The sequence below is a fragment of the Schistocerca gregaria genome, chromosome 1 (assembly GCF_023897955.1).
Source record: "Schistocerca gregaria isolate iqSchGreg1 chromosome 1, iqSchGreg1.2, whole genome shotgun sequence".
In the NCBI taxonomy this organism is placed as follows: Eukaryota; Metazoa; Arthropoda; class Insecta; order Orthoptera; family Acrididae; genus Schistocerca; species Schistocerca gregaria.
In genome coordinates this window covers 717,938,600-717,955,387 of record NC_064920.1, presented here as the reverse complement: position 1 = coordinate 717,955,387, position 16,788 = coordinate 717,938,600, and the positions used below count along the sequence as shown (strand labels likewise).

The 16,788-nt window shown below is 43.3% G+C and overlaps 1 protein-coding gene across 1 annotated transcript in view; it reads left to right on the top strand.

Annotated features, from left to right (window-relative positions):
• The window catches only part of LOC126266597 (uncharacterized), a 371,771-nt gene that overhangs the window by 328,568 nt on the left and 26,415 nt on the right, over positions 1-16,788 (top strand). Inside the window, exon 3 of the mRNA XM_049970917.1 lies at positions 10,532-10,960. Coding sequence (XP_049826874.1) covers positions 10,532-10,960 — 429 coding nt within the window. The remainder of the gene's footprint in view (positions 1-10,531; positions 10,961-16,788) is intronic.

The window sequence follows — 16,788 nt, the reverse complement described above, 5'->3', positions numbered from 1 at the left end:
TCACATCACGGACGAAGGAATGAGGACATAGAAAAAGACTAGCAAAGGTAAATAGTGCCAACGGCCTCCCCGCAGTGGTAATACCGGTTCTCGTCAGGTGACCGAAGTTCAGCGCTCTCCTGCTTGGTTAGTACTTGGATGGGTGACCGTCCGGGTGTGCGGAGTGCTAACGATAAGCAAAGTGCACTCAGCCCTTGTGAGGCCGATTGAGGAGCTATCTGACTGAGAAGTAGCGGCTCCGGTCACAAAATCTGGCAACGGTCGGGAGAGCGGTGTGCTGGCCATATGCCATTTCCTGTCCCAACGGCTGAGGATGACACGCGATCGGTCGATACCATTGGGGCTCCCCACGTATGTTCGAATGAGTTTGAGTTTTTTAAGGCAAATAGTCCACGGTTAGCCATGTCAAGTCTGCTGGTATTAAACTACTTCCTCAATCTGAGGCAGGAATTTCTGATGTATGTGCGTTTGGAGCGCAGCACTGTATGGAAACGAATCATGGACCGTGGGAAAACCGGAAGGGAAGGGAATCGAAACATTTGAGATGTGGTGCTATAGGATCATGTTGAAAATTGCGTGGATTGATAAGAAATGAGTTGGTTCACCAGAGAATCATTGAAGAAAGGAACATGTGAAAAACACTTATGAGAAGAAGCGATGAGATGACACGACATGGGTTAAGGCATCAGGGAATAACTTTCATGATTCTGGATGAGCTGTAGAGGGTAAAAACTGTAGGGGAAGATAAAGACTGGAATACATCCAAGAAATAATTAAGGGCGTAGGGTGCAAGTGCCATTCTGAGATAAAGAGGTTGATACAAGAAAGGAACTCATGGCGTGCAGCATTAAAACAGTCAGAAGACTGATCATTAAAAAAATTTCTCAAACCGTGCTACTCAGTGTTTTGGTACTCAGTTTGGAGTGTAGACAATAACACTGAGGCCTAGATTTGATTCCAGGAATCGAGACTTCATTTTCATTCCTGTTTGCTTCAAACAATGACTGTCCATCTTAGATTTTGTCCATAGTCACAGTATTTGGAAGTCAGAATGCTGTTAAGCACAACACATTTGTGAAATATTGGCATAATCGTCGTCAGTTTAGTGCATAGCAGCTTTAATAATGCCTATATTACTTTTATTAATTTCCCATGTGTATTAACAAGTATAAATGTGAATTAACAAAAATTTTAACCTTTTCGAAATAAAAATGAGATGCGTTTTATTTTTAATTATGACCGAATGAAAATAAATTAAAGTTTGATGTAGAAAAGCGTGATGTCTTATCGTTATATGAAAAAATTACATACATTGATAACACTGATGAATCCGTAGAGATAAAAAAGTATTTTATTTTTCTTTTCACTTGATTTATACGAGGGTTCTCCAGAAAAGTAAGTTCCGATTGGTCGTGAAATGGAAACCACAGTGAAAACTAGAAACTTTTATTTGCAGCAGTTAGGTACACCTTCCACCTACTTCTCTACATAGTCGCCGCTCCAACTTCGAGCTTTGTCGTAGTGTTGTATCAAGTTTCCAATATCCTCATCATAGAAAGCAGCCGCCTGTGCTTTTGGTCAGTTATCTGCACTGGCCTGCAGCTCGTTGTCTGTGGAAAAAATTTGTCTCCATAGCCAGCGGTTCTTGTGAACAGAGATGAGACTCAGGGAGAGCCAATTGCGGGCTGTATTGTGGGTGATTAAACGCATCTCATCGCAAGCGCTGCAGGAGCGTCTTCATTGCCCCTGAAGTGTGCGGTCCAGAATTGGCATGAAGAAGGAACTGCTCGACAGTAGTGTTATGTGGGCTGCACGACGCAGGCGAAATCTCTAACAAGGCCCTCTTACTATTCCGTACGCATCTTTACGTGCTAACTGTTCACTCAAAACTGAAAAGAGCGATCGACGGGCACACTAGAGACTCTGCCCAACACATCTGTGCAAAGCTTTACCGGATTCTCCCAGTGGTTTCCATTTCTCGACCGACCGGAACTTACTTTCTGGCCAACCCTCGTATATTGTTGAAACTCATGGTCGTTGATATGGAATCTTGTTATAATCATTGTTACCAGTTTACGTCATATTTTGATGCAATGCGAATGTCAGGAATTTCAGGCACGTGCGGAAAGACGACCGAGGTGTGCTGAGCAAGCGAGGCAGCCGCCCGCCGTCGGGCGTGTGCCGAGGTGACTTGAGGCCCCGTCGTTGAGAGGGAACGCCTAATGTTGCCGGTGGCGCTACCTGTGCCACCTGCCAGCCACCAGCCGCCAGACGCGCCAGTGTCCTGTTTACGGGGCGGTCGCCCACGCGTGGGTCACACGCGTCGTGGGAAGGAGTCGGAGCGTACCGCTGCGAGGAGCCACTCCGGGTCCTTGCCAAATATTGGTTTATGTCTCCGCTAGGAGGCTACACGGACACTTCTCCACGGCCCAGTGGCTCAGTGGGTCAGCGGCGGGACCACAGATTCCGGATCCAAGTTGCTGCAAGAGAGACAAGGCTTACGTTTTGTAAAGCCGGACGATCTGACGGTGCTACGTTTGCAGATGGCACCTGATAAGTTGATAATTCGCTACATAAGCTTACGGTGTGTCCCTGTACTGCTCACGTAATTGGTACATCCGCTGTGTAAGAGGACATATGGCAGGGATGCAGCCTTTATTGTTCAGCCTATTTATCGACGGAGCAAGGAATGACCTACAAGAGGGATTAAAATTCATTGTAAAATGATGTTAGTGATCAGGATGATGACTTTGCAGTCCTCTGTGTAAGTGGGAAGAATTACAGAACCCACTAATTGGAATGAACAGACTATTGTGCAAAAAATACGGAGTGAGGACAAACCAATGCAACTCTAAAACATTGAGGAGTAGTGGGCATGAGAGTACCGAGAAACTGATGACGGTATTGTACGGAAGTCAGTAATAGAAAACCGAAAAAGAACGAAATAAAAGTGTTCCAAATGAAGTGTGAGACGAGTACGCAGAAAATTAATTGGACATAGAAGAAAGATGTTTTCTATAGAACCAGCTAAGAAATAAATGTATCGAAAAACTTTAATTAGAAGAGTAGGTAGGACGATAGGACATGTGATAAGACATCTTGGAATAACTTACGTGATACTAACAGTAACCGCAAAGGACAAAACTTCTAACGGAAAACAGAGATTGGAATATACAGAACAAATAACTGAGTTTGTTGGATGTAGGTGCTGCTGTGAGAGAAAGAGATTGACATGAAATTTTCTGTGCTCGCATAAAATCAGTCGGGGAAGCAGTGCCAAAGGAAAGATCTTATTTGTTTTTGTGTGATTTACCTAGTCCTATATTAGACTACTTCCATTACTTCACGTTCTTCAGTATATGAATTCAGAACGTTTTCTAGTAATTCCAATTATGTATCACTATTTTATGTTCCGATAGTAGCAAACGGACCTTCCTTCTGTGAGCCATGTTACCTTTGTCCTGCGTGTGTACGTATTTGAAAATCTGAGTTAGTCCTAACACCTGCAACAGTACTGAGGCTCATAAACCGAACCGGATCACAATAATGACGTCAAAAATGGTAGCCGTTGGTCGAAGTTCTCGACTGACCGTCTTCAATTACACAGCGAACTGCTGGATGTGCAACTCTACCAACAGGCCAGCGTTGCAGAGAAGAATAACGCTTCAACATCTTCCTACGCTCAACTCCTATTTTGTGCGATATGAGTACACTGATTTATTAGCAACGATCATGGTATCAGACAATATATTTCTTTCCGCAAACGCTTACATTCTAATCAGTATCACAGAACATCAACTTCCGCTTAACATTTTTTCCTGCTGAAAGACGCTCCTTTTCAAATGAAGCAATAGTCTTCCTTCATTTCTTTTTAAAGATTGCTCTCAAACACATAAATAATTATAATTATATTGCTTTACCATCTTCCAAATGTCGTTCGCACTGCCGTTAGCTTTTATTTACAATTCTCATGTCCGTCAATATGGCTGTGACCACTCATAAGTATTCCTCCTTAGTTTTATTTTTCGAATACTAAGTGGCATCGTCTAAGTAAACCACACGATTTTCGTTAGTGACATTTGTTAATAATCACTTGGGATGGAACAGAATGGAGAGGAATGATGATCTCGTTCTCCGGTTTTCAGTAGTTTACTTATACTGGTATTAGGTACGAAAGAACTAATTGTAACTTTTATTAAGCAGAAGCAAAATAAAAGAACTGTGGCGAATGTAATTAGGGTGCATCCGTGTGCTCTGCCAGTGAATATTCTACGTGTGTACAAGAATAGTATAGTCTTCTGCTTTTGCACAGCCTAAACTTCGTTCTGGTATCTTTATTTGCAATTTTTATTTCAAGTTACGATGCCATACGACTAACTGAGTTATTGCTTTTCAAATATTTAATTCAGTGTGTTTTCTATCAGGGTTCATTGTACGCAGAAATTACGTGTGAAGTTTCATTGTTCATACCGCGAGTTATGTTATTATTTTCCAGTTGTATGTGAACAATATCTGGACGCCGTCCTAGCACTGTGAAATTTTTCACAGTTACGCATTAAAAAAAAAATTCGCGTTAATGGACTGACGGTACTAGGCAACTCTGTAGCTGAAGACTTCACTTCACCTGCTGCAGCTAACAAATCTCTTTATGTTTTAGTAACTGGTAATACTATACTGATGTGCAAAACTAGAGGTCGAAAGTAACTTCCGCGTGATGCGTCGTTACCACGTAACATAGCTCGATGGAACTTGGACCATACATAGAAACAAGTGGTACAGTATAGTTCAGAGACTAACTGAAAGAATACGTAATGAAACTAAAACAAATGACACTTTTAGTCGAAGCCAATAATTATGTTGATGTTACTGGGATTTACGATGGTCCTCCAGTCACTACAAACGGCGGGACATGTTTCTTAACAGGGTGTGTGATAGTCACGGACAACAGTGCATGCTCTGCAACGTGGTCTCGCATTATGTGTTCCCACCTGTCGCCATATAAGGGTACATCGAGCGCTGTCAAGCTTGGTTTTGTAATGTCTCGCGTACCATGAAAAACTGTGGTGACTTCAGTGTAATTACACTCCTGGAAATGGAAAAAAGAACACATTGACACCGGTGTGTCAGACCCACCATACTTGCTCCGGAGACTGCGAGAGGGCTGTACAAACAATGATCACACGCACGGCACAGCGGACACACCAGGAACCGCGGTGTTGGCCGTCGAATGGCGCTAGCTGCGCAGCATTTGTGCACCGCCGCCATCAGTGTCAGCCAGTTTGCCGTCGCATACGGAGCTCCATAGCAGTCTTTAACACTGGTAGCATGCCGCGACAGCGTGGACGTGAACCGTATGTGCACTTGACGGACTTTGAGCGAGGGTGTATAGTGGGCATACGGGAGGCCGGGTGGACGTACCGCCGAATTGCTCAACACGTGGGGCGTGAGGTCTCCATAGTACATCGATGTTGTCGCCAGTGGTCGGCGGAAGGTGCACGTGCCCGTCGACCTGGGACCGGACCGCAGCGACGCACGGATGCACGCCAAGACCGTAGGATCCTACGCTGTGCCGTAGGGGACCGCACCGCCACTTCGCAGCAAATTAGGGACACTGTTGCTCCTGGGGTATCGGCGAGGACCATTCGCAACCGTTTCCATGAAGCTGGGCTACGGTCCCGCACACCGTTAGGCCGTCTTCCGCTCACGCCCCAACATCGTGCAGCCCGCCTCCAGTGGTGTCGGAACAGGCGTGAATGGAGGGACGAATGGAGACGTGTCGCCTTCAGCGATGAGAGTCGCTTCTGCCTTGGTGCCAATGATGGTCGTATGCGTGTTTGGCGCCGTGCAGGTGAGCGCCACAATCAGGACTGCATACGACCGAGGCACACAGGGCCAACACCCGGCATCATGGTGTGGGGAGCGATCTCCTACACTGGCCGTACACCTCTGGTGATCGTCGAGGGGACACTGAATAGTGCACTGTACATCCAAACCGTCATCGAACCCATCGTTCTACCATTCCTAGACCGGCAAGGGAACTTGCTGTTCCAACAGGACAATGCACGACCGCATGTATCCCGTGCCACCCAACGTGCTCTAGAAGGTGTAAGTCAACTACCCTGGCCAGCAAGATCTCCGGATCTGTCCCCCATTGAGCATGTTTGGGACTGGATGAAGCGTCGTCTCACGCGGTCTGCACGTCCAGCACGAACGCTGGTCCAACTGAGGCGCCAGGTGGAAATGGCATGGCAAGCCGTTCCACAGGACTACATCCAGCATCTCTACGATCGTCTCCATGGGAGAATAACAGCCTGCATTGCTGCGAAAGGTGGATATACACTGTACTAGTGCCGACATTGTGCATGCTGTGTTGCCTGTGTCTATGTGCCTGTGGTTCTGTCAGTGTGATCATGTGATGTATCTGACCCCAGGAATGTGTCAATGAAGTTTCCCCTTCCTGGGACAATGAATTCACGGTGTTCTTATTTCAATTTCCAGGAGTGTATTGTCTTTGAGTTATCATATCATTTTTCTTCTTTTCATTGCGTATTTCTTTCAGCTACCTTCTGCACTGCACTACACTGAAGAAGCCCTTTCTACTCGTGATTCTAGTTTCGTCGAGCTTTGTTACTTGGCACTGGCACGTCATGTGTAAATTACTTTCGTCCTCAAGATTTGCACGTCAGTGTAGTATAGAAAAGAGTGGTTTTGGCAGAGGGTTGATTACGCTTGCTGTATACATTGTAGAAACATTATTAGGATTGAAGATTTATCTCGTTTTCAGATTGCGACCATCCATATTTGCAGTAAATAATTTAGAATGAAAGTAACTCTTTCAATTCGAATACAGTTACTGTCTATTAAGGTTTCTGGTATCTCCGTTCTAGTTTAAGAGATTTCGTTGTTAATTGATTACTGTTCTAGCTATGACTGTTGTTGCAAGAGAACAGAAAGTGTGTTTAGTGCATTCATGTTTCAAGACTTTGCCCATGTAACATGTGAGCAATTATACTAAAGCTTTATTGTGCTCTTGCATCCTTAATTAGGTGCAGGCGTCTTTATTTGGAAGTTTCATTTTAAGCTACGACACTATTGGATCAGCTGAGTTGCCAAATGTTTAATTCCGTGTCTATCAGGATTTATTATACACAAATATTATCTCGAGACCAAGTGTTACTATATTTCAAGTCTTTGTGAACCATACCCGGGTGCTGTTGAAGCGCTTTGAAATTTTCTACAGTTACACATTAGAAATAACTCACATTCTCAACATTAGATAACTCTATAATTGAGTGCATTAGTGACATTGCTTCAGCTGCTGCATCTAAGGACCCTCGCGATGTCTTAAAAAGTGATAATACTGGTATAGAAACAAGAATCGACCGTGGACTAAAAATTATCTCAGTACCAGAAGTTTAATTTCCACAACGGCAACGATAGACGGTATTAAAAATCAAATTGGTGAATCCGTGCTTTTGGATCGTCGGTGATGTAAATAAGAAAAATACGATCAGACGTAAAACTTGTTGTTTATGTTGAGGTCGTTCAAGATGGGCCACCTGCCCTCGTAGATAACAGCGGGGAAGGAAGCGGACTTGACGCATTTAAGAGACCACCAAGACGTTCCCGTGAAATGATTTACTTACACCACAGGGAACCTAAACCGTGGTGATTGCATTTAAATATTATCACAACTCCTTCTGAATAGCATCTAGTGTCCTAACAGCGCCATTCAAGAGTCCAGTAAACTATGTAATAGAGTTCTTGGAATAGCTTACTGCTGCGGCTCGTCGGTGAGCCCCCGGCCCCTATATCAGCCTACTTATTGTAACTGTCATCGGCGCAGCACGCGATCTGGCCAGCAGATGAGAGGCCATGTCGACAAATTAACTGGAAGCTTCCAATTGGAACTCTGGCGAGTTTGCTTGCATTACTTGCCGTCAGGACACGTAACATCTCTCTGTGATAAAGGTTCGGAGGATCGAAAGAGGGGGCGACGACGAGTTATGCCTTTAAAACAATTTTCCGTCGTTAGAATTTCTTGATTGCGTGTGCTTCGTACTCACTGCTTGCATAAGAGAGATAAATTTTCTTTGCATTCTGTTTTTTTTCTCAATAAGAACCTGTGCTTATTAACTTCGTAAAAGCTTACGTATGCATTTGTGAGGAGTTATGTAAATTTACTCACAACATCGGGGTGCTGAGAGACGAAGAAAGCGTGCAGAGTTTAATAATGATTACTGAATCAAGTCATTCTCTAAATGAGGGACACGGCGAAATGTAAAATTACGCCATATTCTTATTTTTTCTCTATATATTTAATGTACAAAAACGTGGACCACCTGGAAGAGAATGAAGACGGATTGTGGTCGGCGTATTTTGCAATTGATTTTCTTGATACCGAGCGAAAACTATATTTTTACTTCTTTGATTCCCTGTACAAAGACAGCGTCGGCTATTTGAGACATCCACCCATTAAAAAGGTCAGATTTTTTCAGCCATATACCAGGCCCTCTTAAGACTGGTACATAATTGGGAATGTATGGGAAGGCATTACCAGTTCCGACATTTGTTTGAGGCCCAAGAAAATCTTCCAGAACCTTGATCGAAACTGATGGATTGCAGCTATTTTTCGTTGGCTCCTGGAACAACGTTTGTCAGCCAAAAATATAAATTCCTAGTTTGTCTAATTGTATCTGTTAGCTTACGAATTAGTGTATCTAAAGTCGATGTCTTGTTCGTCATTAATTGACTGTACCTAGTCATTTACCACAAAAAATATTTCAGCTATCTTAAAATTAAATATTATAATCACGAATCAGTTATCACTGAAGGCGATCAATGTGGAACTCTTTTGAAGAAGATTGGTGGAAGGAATAGTGATGTTTCAAGACTATAATTTCCCTATTTGGTATACAGCTTAAGCTATTTTCAGTAAATTTCACTCATCATCTACAAACAAAAGTGTTTTTGGAGGTGACAGACTAATCAGCAAAAAGTGTGAATGTTCCACAACAAAATAAGATAAAACGCGAGGGTCCAACACTAACAAAAGTTAAAAAACATTGATATAAGTAATAAAAGAATGTAGTGATAATAGTACAGATGTGCTGAACGTGTTTGAGTTAAGGGTTGGCAACATACATTGAACTAACTGAAAGATGAGCTGTTAAGGTTCGTAACAGGTGGCTACTGCTCATACGAAAGTGCAACAGAAGTGTTCAGGAAACTTAAATGGAAATCAGAGGAAGAAAGACGACGTATTTCTCCCAAAACCTCGGAGGGGATTGTGCGATCGTCGTTGTATATCCAGAATTTTGATAAGCAGTAGATCCACATACTTAGTGTAATTACTGAATGAAGTCATACTTGTCTTATTCCCTTAACCCTTCAATACTTCTTAATGAGTGGTTCGTGACAGCACTTTAAATTTTTTAATTTGTTCGATAATTATATGAAACAATGGAAATCAAAGTTTTGTGGTCCTCCAAAGCTGTTACATAGGCAACCTGCAACTAGACTGTGCGCCATGAACCATGAACAACGAACCAAATTAGTCAGTTAGTAATGTAGATATCGATAATATTGATAAGAAGTACGATGCCTATTCGGAAAGTAAGGAAAGATAAGTGGGAACCGTAGTGAAAACCCAGTGAAGCTTTGAATGTAGATGTGTTGGGCAGTGTCTCTAATATGCCTACAGACAGCGTCACGTCACTCTTTTCAGTTCTCAGCGCACATTAAGCCATTGGTGTTTCCTAGAAAATAGTGTTTGCTGCCAAGTATGGGTGCCTACCGAGAGATTTCATCTGATTTCATGCAACTCCATGCAACGTGACTGTCACGCATCTCCTTCATGACAGTTCTCGGCCGCGACAATGCGGATGCTTCTGCAGCGTTTTCGTTGCGAGGTGTTTGGTCACCCCGATACAGCTCAGTCTTGTCTTCCACCTCAACTCAGATGAACCGCTACCTATGAAGAAACGTTTTGGTACAGACGACGAGGAATGCACACGAGGTTGCCTCCTGTGACGAGGGTGTTGGGAAGATGGTACAACGCCACGACCGATGTGTAAGTCGGAGCGGCGACTATATAGAGAAGTAGCTGGAAGGCGTAGCCAACTGTTGCAAATAACACAGTCTTGATTTTCGCTGTGGCTTCCTTATTTTCAGAATAGCCTTCTTACTTACAGGCGGCTTGCAAAGGATATAGGCTCAACTCTGCTTCAGGAAAAGTCGCAGAAGCTTGTACCCAAATCACTTGGCACCGACTCTACAGCCGGAACGTCTGACATTGGCCCACCTACCACGCTAGCAATAATATATCTGATTTTTGTCGCTCGCACTTCTCTGTTTGTGTTGCGCATGCATATTGTGTACATTTCTCTCATCTCGGCCCTCGTCGGTCTTGCAGCGGATTCCTCGAGGAAGCATCATGGTAGATAAAGAGTAGAACATGTGTTGTTCAAAAACATGTTGAACTTTTTGCTACACTAAAGACTCTTGTTAAAAAGGAGACGTGTGTTTTCAGGGTGCCCGCTGCGTGGACGACTCGGAGGGTTCTGAAGGCGGCGGACGGCAGCCCGCCGCGGATGGCGGAGAGGCTGCGGAGGCGGCGTCGTCGGCGCAGGACCGCGGCGGCGGAGCGGGGGCGGGCGCCGGCGCCGGGGGCTCGCTGAGCGCCGCCGAGGAGCGCGACCGCGTGGGCGGCGACCAGCTGGCGCTGGAGGCGGGGCCGGCAGCGGGGGCGGCTCGCAAGCCGCCCTACTACGGGCCGCACCTACCGCCGCCACCGCCTCCGCCCCCGCACTTCTACCACGGGCCGCCCCCGCCACCCCTCGACGCGCTAGACAAGCTGTACGCGGCGGCTCCCGTGCCCGACGCCGCTTGGCCGGCGCCCATGCCTGACATGCCCAAGATCATCTCACTCGACGTCAAGTGCGAGCGCGACCTCATGAAGGTAGGCGTTGTCTGCAAAAGAGGTTACCTGAAAAATACTGTCACACAATAGAGGTCATTTTAAGAGATACGTGAAAAGTAACATTAGGTAATGACCACAAGCTGCAGTCGAAACGGTGGCAGGCTCACACAAACTTACTCTGCTTGAAACTACTAAAGATCCAATGACCAACCGAGGATCGGTCACTGAGCTCTTGTATTTGTAGACATAGATCTGACACTGATCTGCTCCTATTCCAACGTGGATTATAAGTCTTTTTTCTGTATCCATTACTATTTTCTATGTCCGTAAGCAAATAACGATGTAAATCCTTGTATCTAAATTATAGTAATGCGGTGACTTACAAATATACGACGTTCCGTGTCTGTGTCTCACAAGGAGACCTTCTGCACTGCTCTGCCTCTTCGATTTTGCAGCTCAGTGCCTGGACACGAATTTTTTGACGCAGTATGACACTCGTCCTTGGATAATACCGATTCTGAAGATTCCCGAGCGCTGTTATTTATTGAAAATTTGGAAAATTTTGACAGAACCGTCAATAGTTTGTGCTAGTCATGTAATCGCGAGAGGTATTTCGTTCATTTCTCGATATACAATTTTTTGAGTTTCACTAGCTGATTACACGACTTTCCCCGGTTGTATTAGTCAATCTTCTCCTTCCCTCTCCTTCCCCGCTCTCTGGCTGTCTCCTCCACCAACCCACCCACTTTCTCTCCACCTCCTCCTACTCCTCTCTCTCTGCCCATCAACTACTCTCGCATGTCTCCATCTGCACTTTCCTCCTCTAAAATCGCCTCCTCTTCCATCTCTAACTCCTTCCTCTAAGACCATCTCCTCCTCCCTCCACTCACTGACCGTCTACTACTCCATCTCTCTCCTCCCTGGCTATCCATCTCTTTTCCTTGTCTCTCAGTCCATCACCTCCAGCCCCCTCTCTCTGTCCATTTACTCCTCGTTTCTTTCTGTAACCTTCTTCCCCTCTCTTTGTCCATCTCCTCCTCTTCCCTTTGTCTATTTCTCCCTTCCCCACCATACATTGCAAAATTACATCAGCAACAGAAAGGAGGTCACGAAAGAATGTAGTCATAAAAACGTCCTGAAAATTTCATTTATTTCATAAAGTGTTTGAAACGCCCATTGCAATTCAAGTTTGCAGTCACTGCTGCAGGAACTTTTCGATAGACTGAATAGATTACTTCGGTATTGCTGCATATGCCGCAACAATGCGATATTTTAAATCCTCTAAGGTCGTCGGAATTTGTACAAAGACTTCGTCTTTGAACATACCTCAGCGTAAGAGTCCAGTAGCATCAAAACAGGGAGTATGCTGGCTAACTGATTATGCCAACACTTAGTATCCAGCGACCAGAAAGAGCTGGATGAGCGTCGGCTTCATAGCTACCTCGGAGATGCTGTCCCCCATCGCTCGTGCGCCGACTGTAACACCACGTTCAAACTCACTTAAATCTTGATAACCTGCCATTGTAGCAGCAGTAACCGATCTAACAACTGCGCCAGACACTTGTTGTCTGATACAGGTGTTGCCGACCGAAGCGCCGTACTCTGTCTATTTACACACCTCTGTATTTGAATACGCATGCCTATACGATTTTCTTTGGCGCTACAGTATACCGAGTGATCAAAAAGTCAGTATAAGTTTGAAAACGTAATAAACCACGGAATAATGTAGATAGAGAGGTAAAAATTGTCACACATGCTTGGAATGACATGAGGTTTTATTAGAATAATAAAAAGAACCCCCCATATTGCTCGACGCGTGAAAGATCTCTTGAGCGCGTCCTTTGGTGACGATCGTGTGCACAGCCGCCACTTTCGTCATGCTTGGCCTTCGAGGTCCCCAGACCTCATTCGGTGCGATTATTGGCTTTGTGGTTACCTGAAGTCGCAAGTGTATTGTGATCGACCGACATCTCTAGGGATGCTGAAAGACAACATCCGACGCCAATGCCTCACCATAACTCTGGACATGCTTTATAGTGCTGTTCACAACATTATTCCTCGATTACAGCTATTGTTGAGGAATGATGGCGGACATATTGAGCATTTCCTGTAAAGAACATCATCTTTGCTTTGCCTTACTTTGTTATGCTAATAATTGCTATTCTGATCAGATGGAGCGCCATCTGTAGGACATTTTTTTCAACGTTTGTATTTTTTTTGTTCTTATAAAACCCCTTGTAATTCCAAGCATGTGTGTCAATTTGTACCTCTCTATTTACATTATTTCGTGGTTTATTCAGTTTTCAAATTTATACTGACTTTTTGATCACCCGGTAATCGATAGAGCGGTGGTGCAGCACTCTGTTTTCTCTTTATCTATCGTGACATATTTCCTTATTTGGGTCTTAAATTACGAACATCCACGTAAAACAGCAGTCTGTTTCATGTACTAAACCCGTAAATCCTACGTTCTACATATTGTATTGACTCCGAAACTAACAATCCACATTTTCAGAATGAAATGCTTTTGAATTCGTGTCTTTTTTAACTATTGAACTATCAGCAGAAATTACTTTACTTTCTCTTGAAAAGGCGAAATTGATGCCGACATTTCTGTAATTAACGAAGATATGAAGAGAGACGATACGTCATTCAATGCGGACTTTCTCACAGTTCATCTGAATAAGAAAGAAGTATGAAATATCTGAGATGAACAGCTTAGTTGAATCACCCTGTATGTTCACAGTTGTCAACAAAGAGCCAATCCAAATAAAACTGTCTCAAATACAATTTTACACTGTAGAGGCGCTCTGCATCGCGGTGTAGCTTGCTGTACAGGTTTCGAAAGGGTGCGTTTCTGGATGAGGTATCGAATATATTGCTTCTCCCTACTTATAGCTCCCGAGGAGATCACGAATATAAAATCAGAGAGATTCGAGCGCGCACGGAGGCTTTCAGACAGTCGTTCTTCCCGCGAACCATACGCGACTGGAACAGGAAAGGGAGGTAATGACAGTGGCACGTAAAGTGCCCTCCGCCACACACCGTTGGGTGGCTTCGGAGTATAGATGATGTAGATGTAGACTACAAATCAATTGACTGTGTATATACAAACGGTCACTTTACAAGGCAACCTTACATTTTCTACTCACATGAGCGCTGTCGCCACTAAGTCGCAAGTCTGTGGGATTTACACAAGGGAGCTGAAAAATTTAAATTGGCTCTAGAACATCACAACCACTATCTCATTAAAAGATTTGTTTTAAAGACTCTGAAATGAAATGTAATGTTGTGTGGCTAAGGCTTCCCGTCGCGTAGACCGGTCGCGTGGTGCAAGTCTCATTAATTGATACCAGTTTGGTAACTTGCTGAGAATGATATGGTGTTGAAGACAGCACAACATCCAGTCCCCGAGCGGCGAAAATCTCCGACCCAGGCGGCAATCGAGACCCGTGGCATCCTACCACGCTCACCACTCAGTTACCGAGGCGCGCGTTAATAATACTGCATCTTCTGATCGATTTCCAGGTAAGCATGCGCTGCAGAGAGACCTAGAAATGCTGGTGTGACGAGTGCCACATAAGAAGCAGAACTTCTTGTATAAATCTTAAAACAGGAGGAAACTGCTATATTTCGAACATGTGATGTCACCGACATCACATCACTAATTTACTGAAAAACTTAGATATACAAAGAATCATTAACTGATCGTTTAATGTTTCCAGGTTTAGTTTCATTCTTAAGCGTAGTGTGTGAAAAATTCTTATGAGATGTCCTTGTGGGGTTTGTAAACCACATGTCTTGTGAACTTTGCTCGTTCTCCTGTACATACACTTTTAGTTAGTCTTCAGTGGAGCGACTAATGTTCACCTGAGCAGCTAAGAGCCTACATGCGCTGTAACAGTTATTTATGCCCCATCTTTGAGAGGCCAAGAGGGGCGTGAAAGATATGTGACACTGCAAGTGGTAAGGCAAACTAAATTTACTGTGTTGCCAAAACTGGTTTTGGACTGATTTAAGAAAGTTGATGTAAGGTAGAAGAACCATTTTTTCTTTGTAACCAGTCTCGTAATCATTAGAAGACACTCTCCAATTACATACGGCGTTTGAATTTCCAATGACAGAAGTCTAATTTCGACTTGAGCGTCAAGTGACAATGTCTCGATTACATACGGCGTTTGAATTGCCAATGACAGAAGTCTACTTTCAACTTGAACGCCAAGAGACGATATCTCGAAAAACTGCCGTGGAGAACTTCGTCTCAGGCTGTTGACGCACATAAATGAACGCTCCTTCGTCTCCTTCCCGTTTCGGTCAAACACTTGCTATGACACTTTCTTCTCTAAGTCAGCTACGGTGAACTCATTATTGCCACGGACGAACAGTCTGGTGATACGCAGGTAAAGATCGTGGTTTGTATTAGTTAAATTAAGTTTTTCTTAACTGGAACCTAGCAAAAGCTGGAAAGATCTACATTGGCTGAAAGAATCGCTAAAGATGCTAAGAGTGCAAACATATAATTTTTTTAAAAGTTATTGGTAACGTTCTTTTTGAAAAGTACAGATCTTATCAGAGAATTGATAATACGGCAGTTGAAGGAATGGCTGTACACAAGTGGGACCTCATTGGATGGAGGGGATAACTTGTTCAATGGAATTTAACTTTATAATTTAACGAACAAATTGGTGTTTTCACTAAAATATGAAACTCTTTACTGAGAAATGAGCAGCCATTCAAAATGAATCCGTCTTTTAATTTTTTAAGTGAGAAAAAGATTTATCCTCTGCAATAATGAAATAAATCTCCGTATGTACTCTTTGGGAATAGAAATCAATAAAACTACACAATTTAATTATGTATTTATGTATCTATGTATTTTTTATGTATTTATTATGTATTTCTAAGTCCATTATGAGTGACGGGTTGTAAATATTCAACCAATCTTGATGGTGTTGAGACAGCAACCAACCACAAATATATTGTAAGTTCCTTTGTTCCAAAGGTAACATTACCGGTTTCGAATCATTACAATTCATCATCAGACGGCTTTCATGCTTTCATTAGAACATGTGGCGCGTTTTTTATTAATTAGTTGTCCTAAAATATAAATAATACATAATTATAAGCACGTCACAGAGAAGGTTGCGATATGGATTTGCATTGGGATGTGACTTACGTAAAATATCGGTCTGTATCTCAACCATCTGTGTGGCGTGCTTATAATTATGTATTATTTACATTTTAGGACAACTAATCAATAAAAAACGCACCACATGTTCTAAAGAAAGCAATCAAAACGTCTGATGATAAACTGTAATGATTCGAAACCGGTAACGGTACCTTTTGAATAAAGAAACTTAAAATAAATTTGTTGCTGGTTGCTGTCTCAACACCATCATTTGTCTTCAAATAACAGCCACGGTCTACTACCATTGCATTCAACTAATCAATTCCGAGCATAAAATCTGTGAAGGTAAAGTTTGAAAACAATCTGAAGGAAGTTAGGAAGCCATTTCCCAAAGGATTGGGATTCACAAGCTTCTTTAGACAATGCATACATATTCACGTTTATAGCCACTTCAACATCAGAGCCATCTTCACGAGTTTCATGAAACGCTCCTTCAAGCACATGATATTAGCGTACTCTATCTGCTGCGTCTGTGCTAGACGTTTCACCCACTGGTCAACTTGACATTGTGTTAGACGAACTATCACCTTCTACTGTAGTAATGTTTGAAACTGTAGAAATATTAGCCACGTTATCTGCATCAGAGTCTCCTCCAAATTCTGAATCTTCTACGTGCTTTTGTGTCACCTCTTCCCGGCAGTCACTTACATAATCAGATAGAACTTCATCTACTATGGAA